Source organism: Electrona antarctica (assembly GCF_951216825.1).
Source record: "Electrona antarctica genome assembly, chromosome: 22".
Classification (NCBI taxonomy): Eukaryota; Metazoa; Chordata; class Actinopteri; order Myctophiformes; family Myctophidae; genus Electrona; species Electrona antarctica.
In genome coordinates, this window is record NC_136805.1 from 23,519,607 (window position 1) to 23,547,030 (window position 27,424).

The 27,424-nt window shown below is 42.6% G+C and overlaps 2 protein-coding genes across 2 annotated transcripts in view; one reads left to right on the forward strand and one right to left on the reverse strand.

The window, feature by feature from the left end:
* arsg (arylsulfatase G) overlaps positions 1-14,389 on the forward strand; it is a 17,187-nt gene extending 2,798 nt beyond the window's left edge. Inside the window, exons 3-12 of the mRNA XM_079491914.1 lie at positions 1,770-2,009; positions 2,810-3,045; positions 3,586-3,697; positions 3,916-4,062; positions 7,793-7,992; positions 9,016-9,096; positions 9,866-9,974; positions 11,066-11,186; positions 11,548-11,638; positions 12,836-14,389. Of these exons, the coding sequence (XP_079348040.1) occupies positions 1,783-2,009; positions 2,810-3,045; positions 3,586-3,697; positions 3,916-4,062; positions 7,793-7,992; positions 9,016-9,096; positions 9,866-9,974; positions 11,066-11,186; positions 11,548-11,638; positions 12,836-13,116 (1,605 nt within the window). The 5' untranslated portion in view covers positions 1,770-1,782 and the 3' untranslated portion in view covers positions 13,117-14,389. The remainder of the gene's footprint in view (positions 1-1,769; positions 2,010-2,809; positions 3,046-3,585; positions 3,698-3,915; positions 4,063-7,792; positions 7,993-9,015; positions 9,097-9,865; positions 9,975-11,065; positions 11,187-11,547; positions 11,639-12,835) is intronic.
* Positions 14,390-14,515: 126 nt separating this feature from the next.
* LOC306914736 (WD repeat domain phosphoinositide-interacting protein 1-like) lies at positions 14,516-27,379 on the reverse strand. The gene is made up of 12 exons (XM_079491915.1): positions 27,021-27,379; positions 24,973-25,055; positions 23,492-23,661; positions 22,780-22,876; positions 22,559-22,656; positions 21,408-21,500; positions 21,228-21,298; positions 20,645-20,752; positions 19,979-20,143; positions 19,154-19,261; positions 17,874-18,013; positions 14,516-17,422 (listed from the first exon to the last, which is right to left on the reverse strand). The coding sequence occupies exons 1-12, from the start codon at positions 27,095-27,097 to the stop codon at positions 17,301-17,303; spliced, it is 1,332 nt and encodes a 443-aa protein (XP_079348041.1). The 5' UTR covers positions 27,098-27,379; the 3' UTR covers positions 14,516-17,300.
* Positions 27,380-27,424: the final 45 nt, after the last annotated feature.

Consider the following 27,424-nt stretch of genomic DNA (forward strand, 5'->3'; position numbering starts at 1 on the left):
CCTCGTGACACGTCACGCCACTATAATACCCATATATGGGTATTCCCAGACGATGCCTAATAGAATCCTTGTTTTGCCCATATATCGAGATCCCTGATTCCCTGATGTCATCAATATTAAGCCCATATATGGGAATGTCAATATATGGTCATATTGTGACAGTCTCATGATAACCAGTGTCAGTGGTCACACTTGCAAATGAACCAAGTTGGTACAACACATGGATCTCCATATGTGAAGATCACGACACTGACCTCATCAAACCCTGGAAAGCCATACATGGTTTGACATACTAGATCTGCATATATGGAGCCGGCCAGCAACTCTACATCTGACCTCTGACACCAGATTAATAGTTTAACTCCTGCTTCTCAACTGTGCCGTATTAAGAAGCTCTGTTGTTTCAGCGTTTCTCGCCCTCAGGACGTCTTACTGGTTTATCTATGTTCGAATGGGAGTATGACTGTCTTTCTCCAGATTATTTAAGGATAAGGATGTGGCCTGCAGAAATTGATACAAGCATTTATACTGTATATGCACCTGTTACTTTTGATTTAACACAATTCTATCAGTATGCAGTTATGCCACACACATCTTAATTTATTAACTTTTATAGCAAATTAATGTATTTATTATAAAATGGTCTGCCGCAGTTCCAGTTATTAAATTAGCCATTGATTGTGTTTTGGCCCAGCATCTAATGACTTGGAAAACAAATTGTCCCGAGGACAACTTGTCGACCCCTGCTCTATGGAGTGGATCGAACTAGCCGCTTTTCAAATTTGTTTTGGATGTTTGTAATCAGTAATGTGTGTGTGTGTGTGTGTGTGTGTGTGTGTGTGTGTGTGTGTGTGTGTGTGTGTGTGTGTGTGTGTGTGTGTGTGTGTGTGTGTGTGTGTGTGTGTGTGTGTGTGTGTGTGTGTGTGTGTGTGTGTGTGTGTGTGTGTGTGTGTGTGTGTGTGTGTGTGTGTGTGTGTGTGTGTGTGTGTGTGTGTGTGTGTGTGTGTGTGTGTGTGTGTGTGTGTGTGTGTGTGTGTGTGTGTGTGTGTGTGTGTGTGTGTGTGTGTGTGTGTGCGTGCGTGCGTGCGTGCGTGCGTGCGTGCGTGCGTGCGTGCGTGCGTGCGTGCGTGCGTGCGTGCGTGCGTGCGTGCGTGCGTGCGTGCGTGCGTGCGTGCGTGCGTGCGTGCGTGCGTGCGTGCGTGCGCGCGTGCGTGCGTGCGCGCGCGCGCGCGCGCGTGCGTGCGTGCGCGCGCGCGTGCGTGCGTGCGCGCGCAGTTGTATTGCATAGTAGAGCGATGAATGTTTGACTGGATCCCAGCCCAGTGTCAGATAAAGATTGCTGTGTGTATTCTAGTCGTGAAAGTGCATGTGAGGATAGGTAATGGTATATATAATAGGGTGAAAGAAAGTGTGAGGTTGAATTTTATGTTTGTGTTTCAATGTGCTGTCACCAACTCGAGCCACTGGCCCTGACAGTCACAATCAATAATAGATGCAGATTTCTCCTGCATCTTTCATAGCTTCAGCTCCAACCTACATTCTTGAAGTCTGTAACCAGCTTCCTTATTCACAAAGTTTCCCAAAGAAGACCTACTTTACTTATTCAGACTAATGCGGAGAATGGCAAAGTGCAGTGCTGAGTGCTAAAATTCTCAAGGCCAGAAAATTTGACTGGAGGTAGAACATTGTTATTGTCTATAAAAATGCATAATCAACATTTCTATTGTGTATTGGACTCAATCAAGTATTTAACACCCCAACCGCTCTAGGTTTTGGATCAAAATGGCAGAGGTAGCAGCCCTGTTACTTCTATCCGGGACCTTGTTCTTTGGGCTGATGTTGCACACAGTGAGCCAACATGGCTCCAGGGTGGCTAAACCCAGCAAGAGGCCCAACTTCATTGTCATACTGGCAGACGATGTAGGTTGGGGTGACCTGGGAGCGAACCAGCTTGGTCGCATGGCAAACAATACACCCCATCTAGACCTGATGTCTCAGCAGGGCATGAGGTCAGTTTTCTCCCCACACCTAAACCTGATTACCGGTAATCTTTATTTTCAATCTAGCAGTGATACATTCATGTCACGTTATCCAAGTCTGATGAAATAGTACAGGTTTAAGTGTAGTGCAAGTACAAGCATAAATACACTGTATATGTTCTGAACAAAGATATATATAATGTATGTCCTCGTTCAGGGCTTTGAAAAAACTCTTGCTGATGCCCTTGTGACACAAATCGTCAAAAACAACTTTAATTTCTGTCTTCTCTGTATCTGTTTATCTCTGTATCTGTTTGCACCACTCAGCTCACATTATCACAACGTGCATACGTACAGAGAACCACAGGGCAAGATACATAAGCAATATTACACAAAGCTCATGTTAGCACATTAGCAAATCATTGATGATGTGTGAGGGCATTTTTCAAGATATATTATCACTCTAGTCTAACCCAATTTAAAATGATGCAGGAAAGCAATTAAATTCTCCCTCTTCAGTAAGACTGAAGAACTGTTTTCAATGTATGTTTAAATATTTTGGATTTTGCATGTATATACTGTATATGGGATTCAAGCCAGTTAACCAGATCATTTTTTCTTAATGTCTTTTCACTTGCACTGGGAGGGAAGTCACGCTGTCTTATTAATTTGTAATTTGTAAAGTGAAAATGTGTTATTTTCAGCGAGAAAAAATAAAGTATAATTTAGACTTACTTAACTCTTGCAATATAATTTATATTGTTTATTGTGATTGTGTATTGTGTCCTGTTGCACACCAAAAGGTAAAACCTTTTTCCCCTTCTCCCCAGACTGACTGACTTCCATTCCCCAGCATCCACCTGTTCTCCATCTCGTGCCGCCATCCTGACGGGCCGATACGGCCTGAGGAACGGGGTGACCCACAACTTTGCGGTGGGCTCTGTGGCGGGCCTACCTCTGTCAGAGGTTACCCTGCCCCAGCTGCTACAGGGGGCTGGATACTACACCGCCATGATAGGCAAATGGCACCTGGGTCACAACGGACCCTACAGTCCAACTCACAGGGGTGGGTATAGGATAGAGTTTGGTCAGTTGATGCTTTTTTGTGTATTTGGAATTTGTTACAACATATAAAGAAGACCTCACAGGTGTGTTGGCTCTGACAGGTTTCAATACAGGATAAAGCGTAATTTATACTTTTCCACTTAAAAATGGAACTAGTGGCCTGGGCCGTGGCTCAGCGGTCCAGGCACCTTGGCTGGTAATCCAGTCCGGCAGTGTGCCGCGGGTTCGACTCCCGATCCCGACGGCCTTTACTGCATGTCAGGAAAAATATATATGTGCTTGTCCAAAGACAAAGAACTGTATCTCTGTACAAACCTTAATCTAAGCCCTATTTGAATTAGGCTGAAATTCATCCCATGAAACAGCTTGGTCCTTGGCTAGACTTGTTTATACAGCAGGAACCATTCCCATGGAAAAGTTTCTGTACATTTGGTTGGTTAAACATGTTTGTCGCTAGTCAGTATAGGTAGGTAACTAGGTATGGTTGTGAAAGAGAGATGGAGGCATGTCTATTCTAAATTCTAACTTGTTTCCTGGGCAGGATTCGATTACTACGTTGGCATTCCTTACAGTAACGACATGGGCTGCACAGATGTGCCTGGGTACGACCTGCCCCACTGTGCTCCTTGTGACGCAGGTCCACAGGTCCACAGGTAGGCAGCCACGCTGTTACAAACAGAACCAGTACAGAACCAGATAGTACACATTGCACTGACTGGCTATTTGCAGATAATCAGGTATTATTACAACTTACTGCTGCCTTATGCCTAGACATGCACAATACCCCCCCCCCCCCCCCCCCCCCCCCCCACACACACACACACACACACACAAACACACCATTTTCTCTTTGATTGCTTTCCCATTCTAGATGGAAGAGGAGTGTACATGAGGGCTGCTATTCCAAGGTGGCTCTTCCTCTGTTTGAGAACAACAGTATCGTTGAACAGCCGCTGAACCTGTGGACGCTAACAGAGAGATACATGTCCACTGCACTGAGGATCATACACAGTGCAAGGTACAGTACACATAAAACTGCATGCAGAAAGTACTCATGCGCAATCACAACGTCATGGGTTTGAATCAGACATAACATTTGACGCAGCTAGGTCACCCTCTCTCACTCCACTGCGGGCTGTTATCTAATGAAGCAAAACATATTTAACTTTCCTTGAAATGAAGGACAGGCTACAGGGTTGACAGTTCTGAACCTGCTTCTGTTTTGTACAATATAATCAATTATGTACATTATCTACAAACCCTTATATCAATGTTTGTCTTCCCGGCCATTCAGTGAACTAAGATAGCTCTGAGCATGTGTCCTCATCCACAGAGCTACATTAGTTCACTAAACGTGTGCATGTGCACATGTTTTTGTTTGTGCATGTGGACATTCCATTGCGAAGCGGCCTGTTGTGCAAACCTGTCTATCTGTGCAGTAGCCTGATGCTAAGAAAGCAAGCCTCTTCTACTCTCACAGAGTGCTGTTCAGAGAGTGAGTGAGTGTGTGTATGTGTGTGTGTGTGTGTGTGTGTGTGTGTGTGTGTGTGTGTGTGTGTGTGTGTGTGTGTGTGTGTGTGTGTGTGTGTGTGTGTGTGTGTGTGTGTGTGTGTGTGTGTGTGTGTGTGTGTGTGTGTGTGTGTGTGTGTGTGTGCGTGTGAGCAGATAATTTGACAATAGAATGTGCCGTGGGTTCAGGAGAAACTGCCCATACTACTCATTAGTGACTCGTCAACAGTAACTTGTTTGACAACTTTAAATGTTTTCGCTATGTAATAAGATCAAGCTACACCGCTTGCTTCCTATTGCATGTGTGCACCTGCACTGCAACAACACACAACAAATGGGGAAGAGCACATACAAAATCTTTTTATTCAGGTTTTTTAATAACAGAAGCCCAGGGGCAAGTATTAAACAGACATAATAAAATATAAAAATAAAACTCAATCCCCTATCCCACCCTCCCCCCACCCACAATCCCAAGGATAGTCGGAAAAACAGTCTGGAGAAAATAAAAATAAATATATCATATACACATACGGTATGCACATACAGATTCTAATTCTGACTTGACTATGAGTAGAATCACGAAAATGTAGTGTTTGTGTCTGAACAACCTTCTATTGATTTGAAATGACTTATCCCTCTGTATGTTTTCTATTTTTAAATAACAAAATCCTTAGTTATCCTTTGCCTGTTCACTCCCATAGGCTATTGGCCTATATAATGTGCGTTTGTTATGACTGTGCACAACAAAAGAGCACACAGGGTAAAGAACAGGTTAATCCAAGCTTTAGTGTAAATAACAAGGATGTAAATTAGAACACAATGAATTATGTACTGTATGTAAACCCTTGAAGGTTGAGTGGTTGTATGAGTCATCAGTGGTTAGATGTAATGTGAGAATCAGACGACTAAACCAAAATGGGTGCCCTGCCCTGAGGGGAGAGAGTATACAGTAGTATACAGACGGGTGACAAATAAAGTAAAAATCACACGTGTGTCAAGTGAGGGGTGCTCTTATCTTCATACATCATCTCATTCCGGCCAATCACATCCTATGTCCAGCTTTTAATGTTTGTGTTTACACAAACGCTCAAAACTGGCCATTCATTATCAGTGGCATTTAATGTTTGTGTTAGGACAACGTTTGTGTTTATACGCACACTAAAAGCTGGACATAGGAGGAGGTAGTGCCCCTCAAAAACCTGAATATCTGAAAGAAGAAATATAAAATGCTGAGCAGGGACAGTTGACCTTGATTTTGTTATGCTGTGGGAGGCATTTTTCTGGTATGGTTTGGGTTCACTTCCCCTAGAGGGAAGGGTCATGGAAGGTTGATCACCTTTATCCTATATATGATGAAATACTTATCCTGATGGGAGGGGTCTCTTCCAGGATGACAATGCCCCTTCCACAGCGATGACTATGGAAACTATATGAATCATAATACTATAGCATCCACAGTCACCAGACCTCAACCCATTGAGCAGTATGAGATTTTAGGACTGATGTGTTAGAAAACACTCTCCACCAACAGGCAGCTTTCACCCAGCTGCAACCAGACTGTTGAACAAGGCCTGACCACCGCCTTTCATCAGGCTAGACTTGGACTTTACTTTTCCTTGCGGATGTACCATGTGGGTGACTTTCAGGGACAACCAAGAGGGCCCATCTGAGGATCTAAAAGAGCTTATAAGGGACCATCATATCCAAAAGCCTTTTTTATAACTATTAAGCCCTGCATGGACGCAGGGCTTAATAGTTATAAAAAAGTGCCCCTCGGGGCACAGGTCTCCACCAGGCCAGGTCAGCTTATTGTGGCCTCCTGGTGGTGCTATAATAGGCAGATGTGAACAATGCAGGTCAAAGGATTTTCCTTGGCCTCTAGGGAGATCGGTACAGTTATAGGTAAAAATGTGAAAATCTGCCTCATGGTGGCGCAGGCTGTTGTGGAAAATTTGGGGCAGAGGTTCGTCGTTTGTATCCAGGGAGTGTGTGTGCAAAGTTTGGCATCTACCGGGCCAACAGTGCGGGAGAGTACAATGTGCTGACACTCTTTTGCACCTTAATACCTAATCTCATATACATAGCTGCTACTTTGTGGACCTATCAAAGTGCCACCACCTTTGTGCCTAACCTTATGCACCTATAACCTCATGTACATACTGTTCCAGCTGGATTATGCTGCAGTATATTATGTATATATATTGTTGATTGTTGATTGTTTGATTTCTTGTTTTCCTTGCCCCCCTTTCTTTTCTTTTTCATTTCCTGAATACAACAAAACGATGGGGTTTGCACAAAACCGAATTTCACCTGCTTCTTTACACCTGTAAGCCAATAAAAACGTTTCCCCCGCTTGCCTTGCTGCCCGCCTCAATCCGCCTAGGCAAGCTATAGGCCTATATTGTCAAATTTGTCATTGTCACTTGGAAATAAAGGTGTGCAGTCCATTTATGCATACATATATTTTTGAGTGGTGTAAACCACTCCTACAACTGGCTTTGTTAGTCTGTCTGTCTGTCTGTCTGTCTGTCTGTCTGTCTGTCTGTCTGTCTGTCTGTCTGTCTGTCTGTCTGTGCAGACAAAATGAGCATGGTTGCTACGGTCACCCAGTTCACCCGGGTGTGATTTCATTACGTCAAACATTACGTCAGACCACAGCTGATCAGGCTATATAAGACCTTACACCACTCAGTTCACACGGGTGTGATTTTTTAAATATCACAGGAATTATGGCATCTGATGTCACGCTGCGCTCCCGAATCATCTCACAAGTGTGCTCGCATATATATGTTTAACAAGGCCAGTAAAGCACTGTTTGATTAAGCATAAACTTGAACATTGTAAACATGTTATATTGTTTTTAATTGCGCGATTTTTTCTTTTTCTTTTTTACATGTATATACATAATACAGTTTTATATTAACATTTTAGGAGCTGGTCAGCTGGTCAGTCAATGCTGCTCCACTTTACTACGACAGAAAAATAGCTGAGGACAAAGCCTACGACAGCTCCCGACCTGACGTGATTTTTGTCCTGGCGCACGTTCAAGTTCAAGGTTTTGCGGAAATGATAAATGCCGACAATTGCGGTAATTCCGGCGTGAACCCATATTTTGGCGTACGCCGCGTTGATAAATGAGGGCCCAAATGTGGGAATATCTCTTGTTACATGCCAATGCAAGATAGGATACATGGTTTCTAAACTTTCTTTGTGTGAACGTTATGTATGTTTTTTTCCAGGGAGCGAGGACAGCCCTTCCTGCTCTATGTAGCTTTGGCTCACATGCACGTCCCCCTGGCCCCTTCCTTCCACTCCGGCAGTTACCCAGGAGAGGATATGGCATATGCCGCTTGGCTGCGAGATATGGACAGCCTGGTGGGAGCGATCAAGAACGCTGCAGATGACACGGACAGAGAAAACACTCTCATCTGGTTCACAGGTGGGTCTCTAGCAGCCCTTTGGCAGTGATGATACATTGCCATGGTTACCTAAAGCAGTGGTAGGCAGCCTATGGGCCAGAAGTGGCCCACCAGCCGTAATATCTGGCCCGACAAATTATATTGTAAATAATTTACAATAGCTGTCCTGGTAGGATATGGACTTAGCTAGGAGGATAGGAATAGCTTTGAATTTATGAAATCAGGTAGGATGAACAAATAGTTCTATTTCTATTCTTTGAATTATGTTATCTTTGTTATATTTTCACTGTCAACTTTCCTCTTGAGACTTTTGAATGAAAAACATCTCTCACGAACAAACCCAACAAACCAAAGCTGTTTCACATGCCTTAAATGATACATTGTTTCTTTCCGTTCTAAGAGACCTTGAACCATGAATGCCGATTTTTAGCATACTACTTTGGTACCATTGATCGAAGCCAGAACACAATCGATTGATTGATCATTAAAATAAACATGCTCTGAAAATGCATGCGGCCCACCCATCTGATCTGTAGTCAGATGGGTCGGTGAACTTCTAGAAAACGTTGGGAACCCTTGCTCTAAAGACTGATATATACTTTATATATATATCGTATATATACGTCGTCATAACTGATTTTCAACTGAAAGTCGTGGCGCATTGCTTGTGATACCTATAAAGTACATACAGTTGGAGGCCATCGATATTGTCCTTTTCTTTTTGCTGAGGTTTGCATGATCTGCGCAAAAGGACAGTTAACCCATTTTGGGCGGGAACCCCTTTTGGTGTTTTAAACATTGTTATAATTTAGCTATTGAAAAATAGCAGATCTACAAGCTCATAGCGCGCCACCGAGTGGCGCGCTACGAGCTTGTAGGTCTGCTATTTTTGAAAAATCGTGAAAATATTTATTTCAGAAAACTGGAGGATTTAGAAGGATTTTTTTAAATTGATAAAATTGATAAGGGACAATATCGGTGGCACCCAACTGTATAAAGCAGTCTCACTCCTAATATGCATGCATGACTGTTTGTGTCTTTAGGTGACAATGGACCCTGGGAGCAGAAGTGCCAGTATGCTGGCAGTGTAGGGCCCTATAAAGGCAAATGGCAGACTAACAAAGGTTAGTGTTTTCTGGGTCACAGGGCCCACATGATAAAAAGAAATCATGCTTAGTCCTGATTTACTTCAACCAATTCAATCCTTTACAATTCATTAACTGGAGTCCCCAGGGCTCTATACTAGCTCTGCTCTGTTGTCCCCCGCTATGCCAAATCTCTTTGCCAAAAAATAGCTGTTCTAAAGGTCACCGCTTTGCAGGGTGTTGTGAGCTTGTAGAACGGCAATTTTGGCAAATGTTACCCCAGAATAGGGCCACTGGGGTTTAAGTGGTTAAAGGTATATTCAGTGATTTGACTTAATTCAAATATCACTTATTTTTTCTTTTTTTCTGGATAATCCTCCCTACTATAGAGTGTGCTGACCATATAAGGAGTTCCTCCCTGTCCCCAGTGAGCCCCTGGGGTCAAAAAACCCTAGTTTCAGTTTTGGTGGCGGGTGGCAAAACCGCCATCCAATCAGGATGAGAGGGGCCTTCCTCCAATCATGATCGAGTGGGGGCGGGCCTTGGTGCACATGCTGTTGGCCTGTTAAACTTCCCCCCACTGTAGAGCGTGCATGTGCACATTTTGTTACCGGGGCGGACTGGGTGGTTTTCCAAATCACCCAAATCACTGAATGCTCCTTTAAGCTGCCACTGTCTGAATGGCCACACATGTTGAGATACACATTTGTCTCACAGACCACTAAAGCATTAAAACATTAACATGTATTTAATGAGTCTTGACTGTCCTGCTGCTATAAGTGGTTGTGTTTATCCCCCTGTGTGTCAGGCGGGGGTTCAGCCAAGCGGACCACCTGGGAGGGGGGGCACAGAGTACCCACGGTGGCCTACTGGCCTGGAAGGATCCCTGCTAATGCCACCAGCTCTGCCCTACTCAGGTATCTCACCGTGGCATAAGGTTTCATAAGACTTCATATTGAACTTTACATTGAATCATCACTGATGGCACGCATTTGGAGGATAGGGTAGTTCACTTGCACTTGCAAAAGTTAAGTCACTGAAAATAGGATTTCACAATCCCTCCCTATACTGTATTTACTTTAAATCATCAACAAATACATTACGTGAAAGAAATTTAAGGAGCCTTGTATTGTGGAAAAGGTTGTAGCTTATTATACACATTAAACTTGTGTAGTTTCTTACTTTCCTGCACAACATAAAATACTGTATAATAATAGCAATAGTTAGTTACTGACAGATGATGTGGTAAAAAGCAAAGAAATGTGTGTTGTCCTTAACTTAAAATTACATGGCCATTTAAAAAATGTTTTCACAGCAAACCAACTGCGTGATTGAAAGTCATCATGAGAGATTATTAACACTGTGTGCTTTAAGTTGACCTTGTATTGAGTGCCTCAGTGAGCTGTTTACTGAGGCTCATTCCTGGCTCTCTAGGTAACGTTATAGCTATAGTAGATGATGTTAGAGATCAGTGTTGTTAAAAGCACTTAATGGATGTGACTCCTGTCTTTTAACTTGTCTGTTTTCCTGTGCTTTCCTTCAGTCAAAATTCAAAGCAGTTTTATTCATGAAGCTGATTTGATACACACACACGCACACTTGAAAATTGGCCCTTCCATTATCAGCCCTTTTTCACCGTGATTGTGACCGTGACATATTTTACCCACACATGTATTATGTCTTCAGGACAGCCTACTGTTCATTCCCACCAAGTGTCATGAAAATATGTCCATCTGTTCTCAAATTGTTTTGATAACAAGTCAGACTATGACGATGATGATGACCCAAATAGCGCATCACCTCTTTGGGATGGCCCACTGATCATTCCCTCCCAAGTTTCATGGGAATCTGCAGATCCATTGCAAATTATGTTATGCAGCGTCACGCACGCGTGCACACACACACACACACACACACACACACACACACACACACACACACACACACACACACAAACTCTCACTCTATCTTTCTCTCTCTAATATCATGTCATCTTATCCTGTCTCAGTGGTATGGACATCTTCCCCACCTTGTTGTCGCTGGCAGGGGTGGAGCCTCCCTCAGATAGACGTTACGATGGCATAGATGCCACAGATGTCCTCCTGCATGACTCACAGACTGGACACCAGGTACACATTACACAACACGCTGTCTTCATCGTGCACATGATAGTACATAACTCTACGTATACACGCTCCAGACTAACGTTTCAGTAGTTGCACTGGTGCGCCTAACTTTTTTCATAAAAGTACACCAGCATTTATTTAGGTGCACTCATACATACTGTACACATACATAGACAGACCTGCTAAGGTCGCACCAATGAACGTTTTTAGATACACTGGATTTGGGTTAGGGTTATGCTCTGGATCCCTGAAACTATGCCAGTAAATTATGGTAGGGAATGTCATGTTGAATTGAGGCTTTGTAGAAATTATGTCCAATTGTACAGTATGTACAATGTTAAGTATCTTGTGTCCCCACTTGTAGTTCCTCTTCCACCCAAACAGTGGCGCTGCAGGGACGTTTGGGGACCTACAAGCGGCCAGAAGTGGGAAATATAAAGCCTTCTACATGACAGGTAGGGCTGCACATCTGTGTACTGAGAGTGACAGTTATTGGTGTGTTATTCAAATTAGTTCATTCCAGGAAAGTCAAAGGCCTGCAGCCATGCATTTTCCATTAAAAAACCCTAACTCAACATTCTCACAATGGTGCCAGATGGGGAAGTGGTTTTGCAGCATACAGTGCAAATAGAAAACAAACAAACATTGTTAATTGTAGCACAGACACATTCTTAAGGTGGGTCTGGAGGAATCTAAAGTGGATTCCAGAGTTTATAGGCATAAACTCCTGATCAAGGGTGTGGGTGCAGTTCTGAGAGAATGGAATTTGCCCTCTTCGCCACTGACTGTAATGTAGAAGTACTCTGGTGGACACCTATGATTTTACTGCTTGTGTTCACTATTTTAGCCAGTGCATTCTTGGAATCGATGATTAGATCTATATCAACAAATATAGATACATTTAGATACATTCTAAAATTGATTCTATGAAGGATTTGTAAAAGAGAATAATCTCGGACCTGGCAACATGAAAATTTGAATGTTTACTTACGCAGTTTCTGTTGACTTCTCCTACACACCATTTCACAATTACATTCAAAAGTAAGATTATTATCAATGACCAAGGTATTTTAACACATTGTCTTTGATACATTGAACGACATGGCCATGACTTGATTATGGAAACAAATTTAGATACTTGATTCATCATCATGGAAGAAACTGACTGTAACTGAGTCATCCACAAACTAGGTCTGCCAGTCATTAGTACATTATACAGAATATTAAGGAGTGGTGAGAGAGAACACCCCTGGTCTGTAGAGGAAGAGAACTCACTGCAATCGTTCACCCTCAGCCTCTGGGTTCTTCTTTTAGAGAGGAAGTTGAGCATCCAACGAGCCAAGCTAGAGAAATCACCAAAGCTTGGCATGGGTTTAACTGTCCTATATAGATGTTTGATCAAGGTAACTGTAGCATCCTCCTGTACACCACCCCTGACCCTATATGCAAACGGAAATAGTGAATTGACATGAATTATCAGATTAATTATTTCTTATAGACCTGTCACATGTGTGTTATTTGACTTGCATCTTACAACCGCAACCAAACCAATCATACAGAAACAAAAATATGTAACATAAAATATAATCAGCAAAAACGTAGTCCTTTTATTGAGCGACCCCCTTCCTCTTTTCTGTCTCGCTCCCACCTAGGTGCAGCAGAGGCATGCGGCGGAGGTATGGGGAAGGCGCAGCTCCACGACCCACCGTTGATATTCAACCTCCAGCACGACGAGGCAGAGGAGACGCCCGTAGAGCGTGGGACTGCAGAGTACCAGGAGGCCCTGCGGAGCGTCACCAGGGACAGGGAGGAGCTCCTGTGGGACATCGCCACTGATCCTTCGGTTTCCTCAGCCGACTACACCACGGACCAGTCGGCTGCACCCTGCTGTGACGCCCGACATACCGCCTGCAGGTGCCACATGCCAGGGTGAGGGTGGGAAGATACATGAACTCACACACATACTAATAGGAGATGGGCTTGAAGCATAGCCAAACAAAACTGAACGAGATCACATCCTGTTGAGTTCGAGTTGCATCAGTTATTTGTTTGTGGTGAGTGTTTCTGGGGAAGATGAAGGTTTTGGATCTTGGATACAGCAGGGTGCATGTAAACAGACACTCCGAGAGAGAATAAAAGCAAACAAGTTCTCACCGAGGTTCAGCTAGGCTGTGGGAAAATCGGAACACAAAAATTGTCATATTCTGTCCAGTGAAATAGAAATATCCCCTTGTTTGTTCTGAAATATTGTGCATTCATTTGTCACAATATAAGCCAATACGACAATAAGACAATAACAGATGTTGTCATATTCGTGAACAGTGTTGGGGGACAGAAATAGTAATGAGTTATAATGAATATGTACATGTTTTAACTGGCTGGAATTTCAGTAAGTGCAACAGTAGAATAAGCTTAATTTCTAAACACAGATATTACACCATATACTGCCAGTAGAAGTAACAACATACAGTATCCAATCCATGTGATACTGCATGATATCTAGAAGTATGACGTTTTATCAGTGGCCTTTTATTGTCTAAAATGTTATGTTTCCCCCTAGTGGTGATATGATGCCAATACGAGAGCTTCCCATTCCTAACTAATATGCTGCAGTTGTAGAACACAGTATATAGCACCTTCATCCAAAGTGCTTTATAATGTGCATTACCCACCCATTCACCCATTCACAAACCAATGGCAGCGGCAACCTTGGCTTGTAAGGCCATCAGGAGCAATTAGAGGTTCAGTGTCTTGCTCAAGGACACTTCGACACTATCCTGTGGATCTAACCGGGAACCTTCCGGTACCCAAGAGGTGCCTGTACCACCTCACTCAGTCACTGCCACCTCCAGTTGTCACAGTGTTGCCCTTTTTACTGCTCACATAACATAATACATAGACTAATCATTCAGATGTGTTGCTTCATGACAATTTCTTGAGGCAAGCTGATGGCCGAATGAGTAGTGTGCATGGGGTACTATTGGGGTAGGGACAGGGTGCATAGTAGTGTGCATGGGGTACTATTGGGGTAGGGACAGGGTGCATACCAGGGTGCATGCCAGACAGAATGAGTAGTGTGCATGGGGTACTATTGGGGTAGGGACAGGGTGCATGCCAGACAGAAAATCCCTGGTTCGATTCCCGGGCCGGCCGGACATTTGCTGCATGATTTGACTCCCCCGGCTTTCCTGTCTCTCTACACTGTTCTATTTCAGTTTTTAATAAGACGGTGCGGAATCACATCCAGCCTTTTTTTAAATAAACTTGAAATCTGTTCTTTATCGTTGGTAAATCTCGGGACAACTACAGTACACAACACAATGAGTGGCAGGTTTACTGGCAAGTCATCTTTAATGTCTTTCTCAAAAGCATCTGAAAACCATCAGATATTAAAGTAGCAGAACACGGTACATCCTCACAGCACCGACTTTTGGCAAGATCAGTCACAATGGTATTAATATGTTACTGTTTACAATAATACTATATATAAATGTATTATATTCACATTATACACACAAAGATAATTCTGAGCGTACTGTTGGTCTATGCACTGATGTGTAATACTTCATCATATTCCAAAAGAATATGAATTATGTCAAGTTTTTAAGTAAAAACATCTATGTTTTAAATGTTAACATATTCAACATTGTATAGTAAATAAAAAAATATCGTAATGATATCACTGACATTTAAATGACTACTTCACCCATTTTCAACCTATCTTCATATAATTGGTCCTCACTAATGCTCATAATAATATGGTAACTGTTTTTCTACTCTGTGTCTCAGAGGACGGCTGTGGACTGTTCAGAAACCCGGCTACCAGTGACATCATCGGTAGGGAGATTTGGCCATTTCAAAATTTGTATTTTATTTTTTATTAACACAAGAACAATGGCTTCGATTATAGAATGCTAACTTTCCAGGATCATATTATAATGAGAATTAGTGAGAAAATGGGTGAAGTGGTCGTTTTAAGGACCTGTAACTTTCTGGTACGCAGCTCTGCATCAAGTAATTCACGTCACGTCGGCCATTGATTGCGGCTTCCGAGAAAACATTTAGAGTGAACTCTCTACGGATGTCTGCTCATAAAACCTAACTGGAGGATTCACTGGGTCTGGGTGACACTCAAAGAGGGTCACATGATGCGGTCACTGCAGTCAGTATCACAGCGGCTTCTGCAAGTCATGACAACGATTTACACTGAAACAATCAAGATCAAAGCAATTTGCATATTGTCACTGTCGGGCGGGAAACCGCGTATGTCCAAAACCGTAACTTTTCAGGAAATGGATCCAATGTAGTTATTTAGTCCCAATTCCAATTCTTTTCACTAGTATAATATTTATAAAATATTCACTTCGAAGGCTCAGCATGCTCAACAATGAACCGTCTGCTGGGTGCAGATTCCAAGCAATACTAAACATCTTTTTAGTTCTTTTGATGTAAAATATTTACCCACATTCAGACTTCACTTAACCACTTTCAACCTGGTATCCTTATGTCGAGCATGTCATTATTATAGGTGAAAATCTCGTAACCTTTTCAAAATTACCTACAAACTCAGATGCGTTGTGAGCTTGTAGATAGGCTATTTTCACTTTTGCAAGACACTGTCATGCATCAAAGTATAAAATAGGGCATTATGAAAAATATGAAATATAGAGATACCATGTTTCTTTCTGCCCTGCAGTGACGATATACAGTTCTTAGGGTCTCACCCAAGATGTGTTGTTTGTCCTACATGGTCATCTTTCTCTCCCTCTGCACTCCATCTGCCGTTTGTCCCTCTCAGTTAATGCCCATTCATAAGCTACATCATGAACTACCGTAATTCCGTTTGCATGCCCATATACAGTACAAAACAGCACTGTACTGTATATTGTGGTTATCCAAACAACTAGCTGTGTTTCATTTCCGTTTTGTTAAGTACCTTCACAAATGACTTTACATATAAAAGTAGAAATGTCCCTGAACTGCTACCAGTAGAACTATAATAGCTGTTGTGTCACAATGACCCGTCAGGAGACAAAGGGAAGCCGGCCAGACGTTGAGATTACAGCGTCACTCTGTCATTTCAGCGATGATATTTAATGTAGAGGGAAACAGAAAAAACACTAGTATAGAGCTCTGAGGGGCTCCGCTGAGTCCGCTCAACAACGTATGGGGTTTAAGTGGTTAAAGCGCAACTCGTATTGCATAATCAGTCACTAAGCATTCTGTACTGAAGCTCTTGTGATATGCTTGTTTTTAAGTGTTGTTGTAAGTTGTAAGTTGAGGAATATGCATTTACTAAAGACATATCTGACTTCTACTCAAGACAGACAGTTTTCTACAAAACTTCTTAATACTGTCATCGGGCACTGGTTCTCAACCACGGGGGATCAAATGGACAATTACGGGTCTGAGGGTTACATTAACAACTGCCTAATGCAGTGAATGTGATTCTCAGAGGCTTTTATTGCAAGGTCCCCCAGTTTGATAGGCATCAGGCCAGACTCGCTTTTGATACAATTTGCTAGCTCTGGAACCCCTACCGACACTGTAAAAATCACACAGTGTTCATTTAAACAGACCCATTTGTACTCTTGAGTTACACTTACACCGGACCGCACGTTGAGAACCAGTGATCCAGTGAACCAGCGATCTATGGCATGTCTAGTGTTTGTTATCCTACCTGACAGTTCTATTGGACAACAGGTGTTACCATCAAGATGATGGTTCTCCAATGGCAGATGCACAGAATGTAGGAATATCTTCCGTCCCCCCATTGAGTGTGTGTTTATTTACTCTCACTTTCTGCTCACATCTGAGGCATGACTGTAAGAGTTGGGGTCTGGGGACAGTGGACTTTTCACTCCCCTTCTCAGTGTTTTAATTTTCTTAGAATCCAGACCTGAGAGGGACGTGGAAACAGTGGGAAACACCAGAGAGCAGGTTCTGGCAGAACTTCACCCTTGGCCAGCAGGGGTACGTGTGGTTCAAGAGGGAGGTTAATGTTTTTCATCCAGCGCACACCGCCTCCGGGCTCATTTTGAATATTCTCGTCCCTCGTCTCGGCTGATCTGATTGGTTTGCTGGAAGGAGGGCGGGTGTGAGGAGGAGGTGGTGGGGTCAGTTACTCTGGTTGCTGACTGGAGGGAACTCGTTCTCGTCATCGAGACACACAGGTCCCTCTGCGAATTCGTGCTCTGGAATGACCTCTCCCTTCTGAGCTCCAACATCTTCAGAGTAGCCTGGGTAGAGACAAGGGGTTAGGAACAGCAATTATAGAACCCTAGCGTCCCTATTCTGGGGCCGAACATTCACCAAAAATAGCCGATCTTGTAGATCGGCTATTTTCAGCAGAGATTTAATGTAGAGGATGAAGTTGAAGACAATATATCTGCGACCAAAAACATGCAATAGTTTTAAATGAATATATTTATTCAACCAAATACAGCTACAAAGGCTAAGTAACTATCACAGAATCAAGTGTGTACTGTATGTAGTGGTGTACTACTGTATGTATCACCCACTCATACAGGACAGGTACTGTACAAACAGTGAAATGTTACAAACCATGATTCAGGTGGACGTTTTCACTGAAGTGAACTGTCAGAAGCTACAGTAATCTTATATCTAAGGTTCGGCCTATTGAAGTATACATTGTGACAGTGGAAGTGTATGCCCACGGCACAGGTTTACCCATAAGGGTGGTTGACGAGGGCGGGGTGGAAGGGAGTGCCACGGTGGCAGCGTAAGACGGGTTGGCTGGCTGGGGCGGGACATCCTGGGACTCTGCGTCTTCCTCTTGTTCCCCTGGGTCCTCATCCGTCTCAAACAGCCTTGAAGAAGAGGGAAACATTTAGGCATTCACTAAAATGGCCACATCAGGATGAAGGCCAACTGTGGCCGAAACGTGTTTTAAGGTCAACTAAACACTAATGCTGTTGTGCAGACTTTTATTCTTCTGAACTGTCAATCTGTGTCCAGCACCAAACTGGATGTGCGCAACCCACTGTTCTGAACTAGTAACAGCTGAATCTAAGGCGTGTTTTCACTACAGTATATTATTGGCAATGGGAGATTCCTTTTACAGTACGCATGTTGTTTTACTGGTATAGTATAGTATAGTATAGTATAGTATAGTATAGTATAGTATAGTATTGGCCTGTATGTGTTATTTTATTTATTTATTTTAAAGATATTTTGGCTTTTTCTGCCTTAATATAGTAGATTGACAGGAAATGGGGAGAGAGAGAGAAGGGGAGTGGCAAAGATTGTCGGGATTGGGATTCAAACCCGCAACATGCTGTCAGGCAGCCTAGGTGCCCGGACTGCATTTTCTGAATGTATTAAAAACACATGGTACTCAATTTACACACATTTACACGCAAAGGACCACAACAGAAATATGCTCTCAAGCTTTTTTTGGCAGATATGTCAAAATGGACCTGGTCATGTACAGTATATGCACGTTTTGACGATACAATACATAACTATAATGTATCGTGTGATTTGTGTTGTAGATCGGCTATTTTCAGTAAAGAGATTTGATGATATAGGTAGGAGAAAAGGAGGGGACCTAGAGTAGTATAGACCTTTGTGGCCATGTCCGTGTTTCCACTCTAGTGAGCTGCTGAGGTTTCTGGCATCTAAGAGTTGATCCATGGGGAACAAGGTAATGAAGGTATATTGGGTGGAAATGTGTGACAATGTGATTAATTTATATTCTGTACTGATCAGATTCTTGTCTCCAAGCGACAACATTGTACTACGTAGTATAAATCAGGCTTCAGTGTGTTAGGATTCAGTGGACACAAAGGACACAAAGCTTATTACAAGAATTGTGACCTTTTCGTGATAGCATGGCCCATATAGTCACACTATATGGGCCATGCTATCACAAATACACAAATACACACACACACACACACACACACACACACACAGACACACACACACAGACAGACACACACACACACCTGTGGTTTTGGACAAGGACACACTCTCCCCCGTCCTGAGGATCCACATTGTAGATGTAGAGATGGCCATCTGAGGAAGCTACAAGCAACCGAGGCAACTTCTGAATCCTGACAATTTGTGACAAATAACACACACAACTATCATGTTATCAAACAGACACACACATTATGCACCTTTTCTATTGTCCTTAGTATGAGTTGAGGTACACAATGAATGACGCAAGATGATGCTTTTATCGTAGTTGTATCACAGTTTAATTAGTAGAATTCAACTTTTGGCATGGCACCAGTCGGTGCATTAGCAAGGTGCGTATGCCGTAGGTTCCTAGGTGATTGTACCTGACTGACGTCAGTGAGGTACCTAATTGAAGGAGCTCGGAAACAGCTGCTAAGGTTGATTAGCTGACTGTCAATGGGAGAGGAAGACACGTGGGAATGCTTGACAACAAGCAGTGGGCATTACATGTGACTTCAGACACACGCTTCACTTTTCTATGTGGACCATATGTGGAACTGGAACGTATTCTACAAATAAATGTCGATGATGATAACTATTTTCCAAAAAAGCAAGGTTTGTAGTTGAAACCCAGGGGCCTACAGGTACCTATGTACAAATGCACCACACCTAACTCACTAATGTGCTGACCAATGAAACTAACTGTATACTGCTGAAGTTTCTTAACTAAAGAGAGCTATGGGGGAGTATTAACTATGCACGTTCATTGATAATTCATCGCAAGGCTTTCAGACGCGTCTTGAAGTGGAGGTAAATTCCCACAAACGTGGAACTATCTGTCTTGTATGTGTCTCCTCGTTGTGTCTTACGTGGCCAGGGCAGTGACATTCTTCAGGCCACACATGTTGAGTCGCACGGTGGCGAAGGCGCGGTCCTGGTTCATCATGTCAGACACCTGGGCCGGCAAGTAGGTGCTGGCTGCCGTGAACATCTTCCCCATGTAGGCCGACCACGTAGGGGACTCTACCTCTCGACTTGGGGAGGAGTTGATGGTGGAGGGGTTGGACACAAACCACGAGTCATAGTTAAATGTGAGTTTGTAAAAGAAAATGAAGAAAAAAATATATACACTAGATATACCACAGCACTGAAAAGTAACAGACCACCTAGGGCAAATATGAGGCGTTGATGTCAATGTGCACAACATACAACAATATAGTACTTCATAGAAGTGGTCCAGTTCATAACTGACACCTGGTGACAGAAATACATTACTGTAGCTACATCGAATGAATTAATGATTTTTTCTTTAAGGTAACAGTTTGCTGTGGTATAATGGGGTTAATATGGCATACTTACACACCCTTTAACCAGCCTGCAGCCTTATTATCCTCTTACTCATCGACTGAACTGTTGACGGTTCTTTGTGTCAAATTTGCCCTAATTAATCATAGCTTTGGATCAATAGTATTGTGTGTGTGTGTGTGTGTGTGTGTGTCCCTCCACTCTAGTTTGTACAGTATGAGTGTGTTTACCTGGGGCTGTGCTGCTCCAGTTTGAAAATGTGGACTGTCTCAGTGTTGCTAGAGGCACACAGGAACTGGGCATCTGCACTGAAGGACAATGAGCTGATGCTAACATATCTGACGAGCGCACACACACACACACACACACACACACACACACACACACACACACACACACACACACACACACACACACGTAAGGTATCAGACAAGTAAGATAATTTACTACGCATTATCATTTTACAGGCGCGACCCCAGTAAGAATTCCAGGCCAAATTACATATTTATAATACACATTTCAGCAAACAGAGGTCATCTGATAATAATGATCCCATGTGAATCAGTAATTTGGGGTCGTATTTTTTTAGAAAGGTTTTTTGTAATCTCCACTCCTTTTTTATTCTTTTAATGTCTTAATTACATGAGGTCACCAGGTAATTCTAGTCCTGTCTATTCACACAGGACTAGAATTACCTACTGAATGTAAAAATGTACCCAAATGGTACAGGCCCGCCGGGGTGCTTTTATTCACTCTGCGTCAAAGCATTAAAGGATTTCACTTTGGAGATGAAAGTGTATGCGTGGTACTTACCTTTTCATCCCCCGTCGGAACTCAAACAGCTTCTGGCCCTCAGGGACGGTGAAGACTCTGATTACAGTGCCCTGGATAGAGGAAAACAGACAGTGAGAATGACTGGACTGACAATAGGGACGAGGGAGAAAGTCACGGTAGAGAAAAACAAAGGAGAGATATGGATGGAGAAGCTCTGACCTTCTTTGAGGCGCTGGCCACTTTGTTTCCTGAGGCGTTGAAGGTGAGAGCAGCCAGAGGGCTGTCATGGGCTGGGATCATGGTCACTGTATTCTGAGAGACAAAAGCAGTGTTTTCTAATCATTTCATTTAAAATGTTATATTTTTATATATATATATATATATATCTATACATACATATATATATATATATATATATATATATTATTGAATATTTATATATATGATTGAATATTTATATATATTAAGGGCTATCTTGATGTTTTACTGGGTAAACACAGCTGAAGCTGATTGTGTGAGGCATGTAGCAGATGGGTGAAATGACTATTTCTAGGGGTGAAGTGGCATATTTTTCCCCGCCTGCGCTTGGTTGGTATTTTGGTGGTTGGTGTTTTGGATTGGATGGATGGAGAGTCCAACTGATTGTCCGTGGACTTTTGCCTTTCATAGTCTGTACTGGAGGCACACTAACCCCATTTTATAAACAACATTTCAGGTCACACTGGACAGGTCACACTCACAGGTACTTGGATTAAAGTCAAAATAAAATCCCACGACTGAAAGGTTTTTTGTTATAGGTCAAAAAAAAAACCCCCACACACACACACACACACACACACACACACACACACACACACACACACACACCCACACACCTAAACTGCAAACAAACCATTGGCACAAATATGTAAAATGTGTACACCCGTATTCATTGTATTTGTTATTTCCTCCCAATATAAATTTCCATCCTCTGCTCTTGGCGGTCTGCAACACAATCCATTCATAAATCATATACTCAGTCTAATTAAAATGGTAAAAGGACTGCATTTGTATACATAGCACCTTTCCTGTCTGTCTGACCTTCAAATTGATTTCCAGTGAGTGTATTTCACATTCATTGACACACCGATGGTGGAGGAAACCATGAAGGCACCAACCTGCTCATCTGGAGCAGTTCGAGGTCTTATGGATCTTGCTCAATGACATTTCTACACACATCCAGGAGGAACTGCGGATGGAACTGAGAACCTAGTTCCAATTCCAGGATGGCCACTCTACTTCGTGCACCCGATCTCCCTCAGGAGACACTGCAGCATTTTGTGTGGAACTGCATTACAAAACTAAAATAATCCCACTAATGGTGGCCTCACCAGGTTGTTGGCGTCATAGACAATGATCTCTCCAATGGTGGCACTGCCAGGATAGGCCAGGTATGAGTTTCCATGGTTCACAGACAGGGCACACAGACCTAGGGGAAGTTGACAGGATCAAGTTGTATGACTCGTATTTCATATGGGTGTGCATGTACTGTATGCAGTATTTACAGTATGCTTGGTTCTTTGTAGTGTATTTGTGTACGAGTGTATTGCACCTGAAGGGTTGGTGGGTGTGTTGAGTAGTGTTTTGAGCAGTTTCATGTCTTTGATGTTATGGATGTAGATAGACTCCTCCAGACACACCACCAGCCTCTGTCAGCGAGAGACAGACAGAGGAAGATTAATGACAATGACAGGGACATTAATGATGAGAGGGGTCAGAACTGGAAGTTTCAACTGTGTAGTCAGCATATAAGTGTCAAGAGTTTAATGTGTGACAGATTCATTAATATGACTTAATTACACTGCAAAATGCTCCGTATTAATATGGGTCCGTTTTGGTCTATTATCATACTCTCAGAGTTAAATTAACGCTGAAGATTTTACTGTGCAGCGTCGGACCTATTAAAATTACTCAGATTTTTATTACGGGGGCCAGTTTCGAATTGCAGCCGTCCGTAGGTGCTCTTTGAGAGTTCTTTTGAAGGAGTCAATAATAATGACTAAACAGGAAGTAGTTTGGTATCAAGCTCGGAGGAATCGGATAGGACTTTTCTGTTTGGATGTATGGGCTGTCAAGGCCAGAACTTGTTTTTTGCCACTCAGTACTGTAGGTGTTCCTGTATAACTTCCGGGTACGATGATGTCATGCGCATAGCCATTTTGCTGGGTGACCGCTTGAAACCCCCTCAAGGACCCCACTTTGAGAACCACTGCACTAGGTAACCCCCCCCCCCCCCCCCCCCCCCCATATGACCTCTCCATTACCTGTCTGTTGAGCCTGACAGCCAAGATGTTGCTCGAGTAGCTGTAGTTGCAGATCTCTGTGCCCTTCTTGAAGTGATAGACGTTCATCCTGCGTGGTAGAGACAGGCTGACCACCACCACCAGACTGCTGGAGAACAAGCGCTCCACGATGTACACATCTGGACACTCAGCTGGAAGGGGAAATGAGAAGGTAAGGGGGAGGAAGGAGATTAGGGTGCGTGTTCGATACAGTGACTACTGAGTTGACCAGAGATCCTGGTTTGTGCCGGTTTCAGGCTGAGTGACTCAAGTTATAAATATAAAGTACAAATATCTCTAAAACACTAAAATGTCACGGTTTCCAACCTTCACAGTTAAAAAGAAACATTTGTTTGGAGTGCTTACATAAATGTTTATCATGTTCTGCACTGTTGAAAGGTGCAAATCTACAAGCTCATTTTTTAAATCCGATTTAAGGGATTAAGGGTCCCGGTTTAGTGTACGAGTCTTCTAAAAAGACACAATTGGATCACAATAAATACACAGTGCAGTTGTGCTGTTGTGAACCATGATGTCCAGATTAAAGGCTGCAAAGTGCAAACATTTTTAAATGAGACTGAGACTGATTACTGGTGATAATGCAGCAACATACACTTTCAATTTGAATAATATCCTGATAATTGGTGAAATTGGTGTTATATGTGCATATAGCTAAACAGTAATTGTATACCAGTTGTTGATTGATTGATTGATTGAAAATGCATAATATATATATTTATACACATCTGTCAATAGGATAAATAAAAACACTAAAAAGCCTGAGAGCTTATTTAGATTCTGGTCCTTTAGACAATCTAATTATTATACCGTTGCCTATACAGCATTTTCTTTTATTGTTTATCCTTAACCTGAAAGCAACATTACAAATTGTAAACTGTAGATAAGGAAGTGAGCTTTCTCACATTTGGCTGTTGCTTCAATTTGTGACAACAGCATTATGGTCATTATTGTAGGTCATTAGATATCTGAGGTTTGTTTGCATGTGAGATTAAAATCCCAGCTCTTGGATAAAGAACACATTTAAGTTCCAGCTTCCTCAAACAGACTCCAGTCTATCTTTGTTACAACAACAAGGACTAGAAAATGTACTGTAGCTTAGATGTTTTCTTTTACTACATGGGAGTTGGCAAAGTAAACAAGACTGAGCTCCTTGACTTCAATCTGTCATCACAGGCAGAACACTGTACTGTACTGTGTACAACTAGAGGCCGACCGATGCCAGATTTTTGGGGTCTGATTTGATCCCATCATGTGTTCCTACATGTATGTTGCGTCGTTGTTGCGATCTCACGTTTTGACCGATATTCTATACACAACCGTGCATACTACCAGTGTGCAGATTCTGCGTTGCATTGGTAACTATAGTTACAGTAGTGTAATCCATACGAATAAACTATTTTAAGATGTATAGAATGCGAAATGCTGTTTCCTAGAACTCTTACCTCCCTCATGGATGCAGTCCAGTTTGTCTACCGAGGTGACAGAGAAGAGCCTATAACCAGTCTTCGTTCCTATCGACAGTGATCTGAGACACAAAGAGAGACACTTATAGATAACAAAGCATCAACGTTTTTGTTGTTTGTAAAGTTTGTAAAATGGATAATAATCCCATGATAACATTACAGTCAGACAGTTCACAATGTAATCCCCAAAACTGTATGGCAGATGTGATGAAATGGAATGCAGTGTTACATTGTCCAGTGCCCTGCACAAGGCAGTGTTACATTGTCCAGTGCCCTGCACAAGGCAGTGTTACATGAATCTATACTGCACATTGTGCTACCATGCCTTTGCCTAATATTGGTAAATGGTAATATGTTCACCGTCACGCATAATGAATCTTTACCATCTTATCAACTTAAGGCATGCACGATAAACATAGACAAAGGATAAATCACTGTTTTCATCTGTGAAACAGACTGAACCCAAAAAGTCAAAGGTTGTAAGGGCAGCTTGATACTGTAACTCGAAACTGATGTTTACAAGTGTTTTGTGTTCAACACATTCACTCAATTATATGCCCTCTCACTCACTCACTCGGGAAGGTGCACACACTCACACACGTGAGCACATACATATACACACACACACACACACACACGTGGGTGCGTGTGCGCAGCTATGCTGACCAGGATGTGAAATAATAGGAATTGATGCCTAGCTTCACCATGGTCTGCCACTATAAATAGCCATCATCCAGCGTGGCTGTGCACTGGGTGGTCAGTATGAATGATACAAGCTGAGGTGAATTAGGTCAGATGACTTCTCTGATAACTGTACCATCTTTGGTGATAAGGGGCAGCAGTGTTACGCCTATCTACGGCTATACAACAGAGGTACTGGAGGCCATGAGTCGGCTGAGTTGGCAAACAGCATGCAGGTCAGGTGCCATCTAAACTGTCAGAGCCATAATGCACAGACAATATCCCAGTGATTTTTCCTATAATGGATGTGTGAGGATAATTACAACGGTTAAGGGTCACAAATGTTCATATGAGGGTTTTTTAATACTTTATTAACAACCGTATTAACAGTACTATATGTAGTACAGTCAAAGGTTTTTCTAAAATGATAACACAAAAACCCCCATGCGTGTTAGGGGCTCCCAAGGTGTCTCTCTCTCTCTCTCTCTCTCTGATCTTATGATTGTCTGAAGATGAAAGGAAAAGGTATTGTGATAGGAACTGTGGACTGGTGGTGTTTACAGTTACACACCTAGCTGGTGCTGTGCCCCAGGCCCCCAGCCAGGACAGGTGTTTACGTAAAGGGAACACACCTCTAACTGACATAAATCAGTTAGTCTGCCTTTATAGTTTAGTGGGTGTCAGCTCCATTGCTTAGAAGTAGTGTATTATTATACAAACATTATACGTGCTATTGAATGGGAGTGGGACGGTATTATTTATTTTCAACTCAATGATTTATTGATTGTAGTTGGATTAACGACAAATAAAGGATAAGACTTTTTTTTTAAATTGAACTTTAGGTAGGCTATAGGACCAGATATGCCTATGCTGTCTCCCTTATTATTTGTGATGCTTGGCCACATGCGCCACGGAAACACATAACAAAGGAAAAGGAAAGTGAATACAAAAGTCACGAAAGAACAATACAACCATTGTTAGTTGTTGTTACAATAGAATATGGTTATCATATAACGTTATATATTATAATACTTCTGACTGAACTCGCTCGGTTACTTTTAACGCGTAATAACCGATAATTGTGAAAATACGAGTCTTAAGACAATTTGTAATTATTCAACAAAACACTTGTCTACCTCCCTTTAAGATGATATAAGCCTAACCTTGAAGTTCTGACGCCGAGATAGAACTAATTACGCACACATACTCCCTGCTTCTAACATCAACCATTGTTCAGTACGACTACAGTGCAGTACCAGCGAATGTTATGCAACAGTCAAGTGCCACATGGAGAGAGAAGAAGCGGTGCTGCTCGTGCTCGGACTGCATGGCGCGAGGTCGCTTACGTGGTGTCCTGGTTGAATGAGGCACAGATCACACCGTGGTGTCCCGCGGAGTCTTCGGCTGTCTCCTGTGATTCCATCCCCGCCACTGATCACCCTCCCCGGGCGGGCGGTCGGAGGCCTCGGGATCAGATCGATCGCTCCTCTCCTCCCTGTCAGCAGCAAGCGCCACGCGCACACAATCCAGGGAACAGATTGTTTTAGCACGGGCTGTCTGAGGTCTGAGCGGACATATTATACATTATACATAAATATGCAACCACTCGATTTCAAAACTCAAAAGAGAATCAAAAGGAAACACAGGCTTCCCTGATGCATTGTTTCACGTCTGAGTGACGACAGTGTTATTATTATGTTATTAACTTCAGTAGCCCTACAGCAAAACAAAAACAGCTGATGGGTCGATG

Bases quoted from the DNA above. Each gene is read 5' to 3' on its own strand.
- LOC306914736 (XM_079491915.1), bottom strand. From the start codon at position 27,097: ATGGAATCACAGGAGACAGCCGAAGACTCCGCGGGACACCACGGTGTG. The intron at 23,662-24,972 runs GTAAGAGTTCTA...TTCCCCTTCCAG, and splicing joins GGACTGCATCCATGAGGGAG to CTGAGTGTCCAGATGTGTAC. The intron at 17,423-17,873 runs GTAAACCTGTGC...GTCTCTACCCAG, and splicing joins CTCGTCAACCACCCTTATGG to GCTACTCTGAAGATGTTGGA.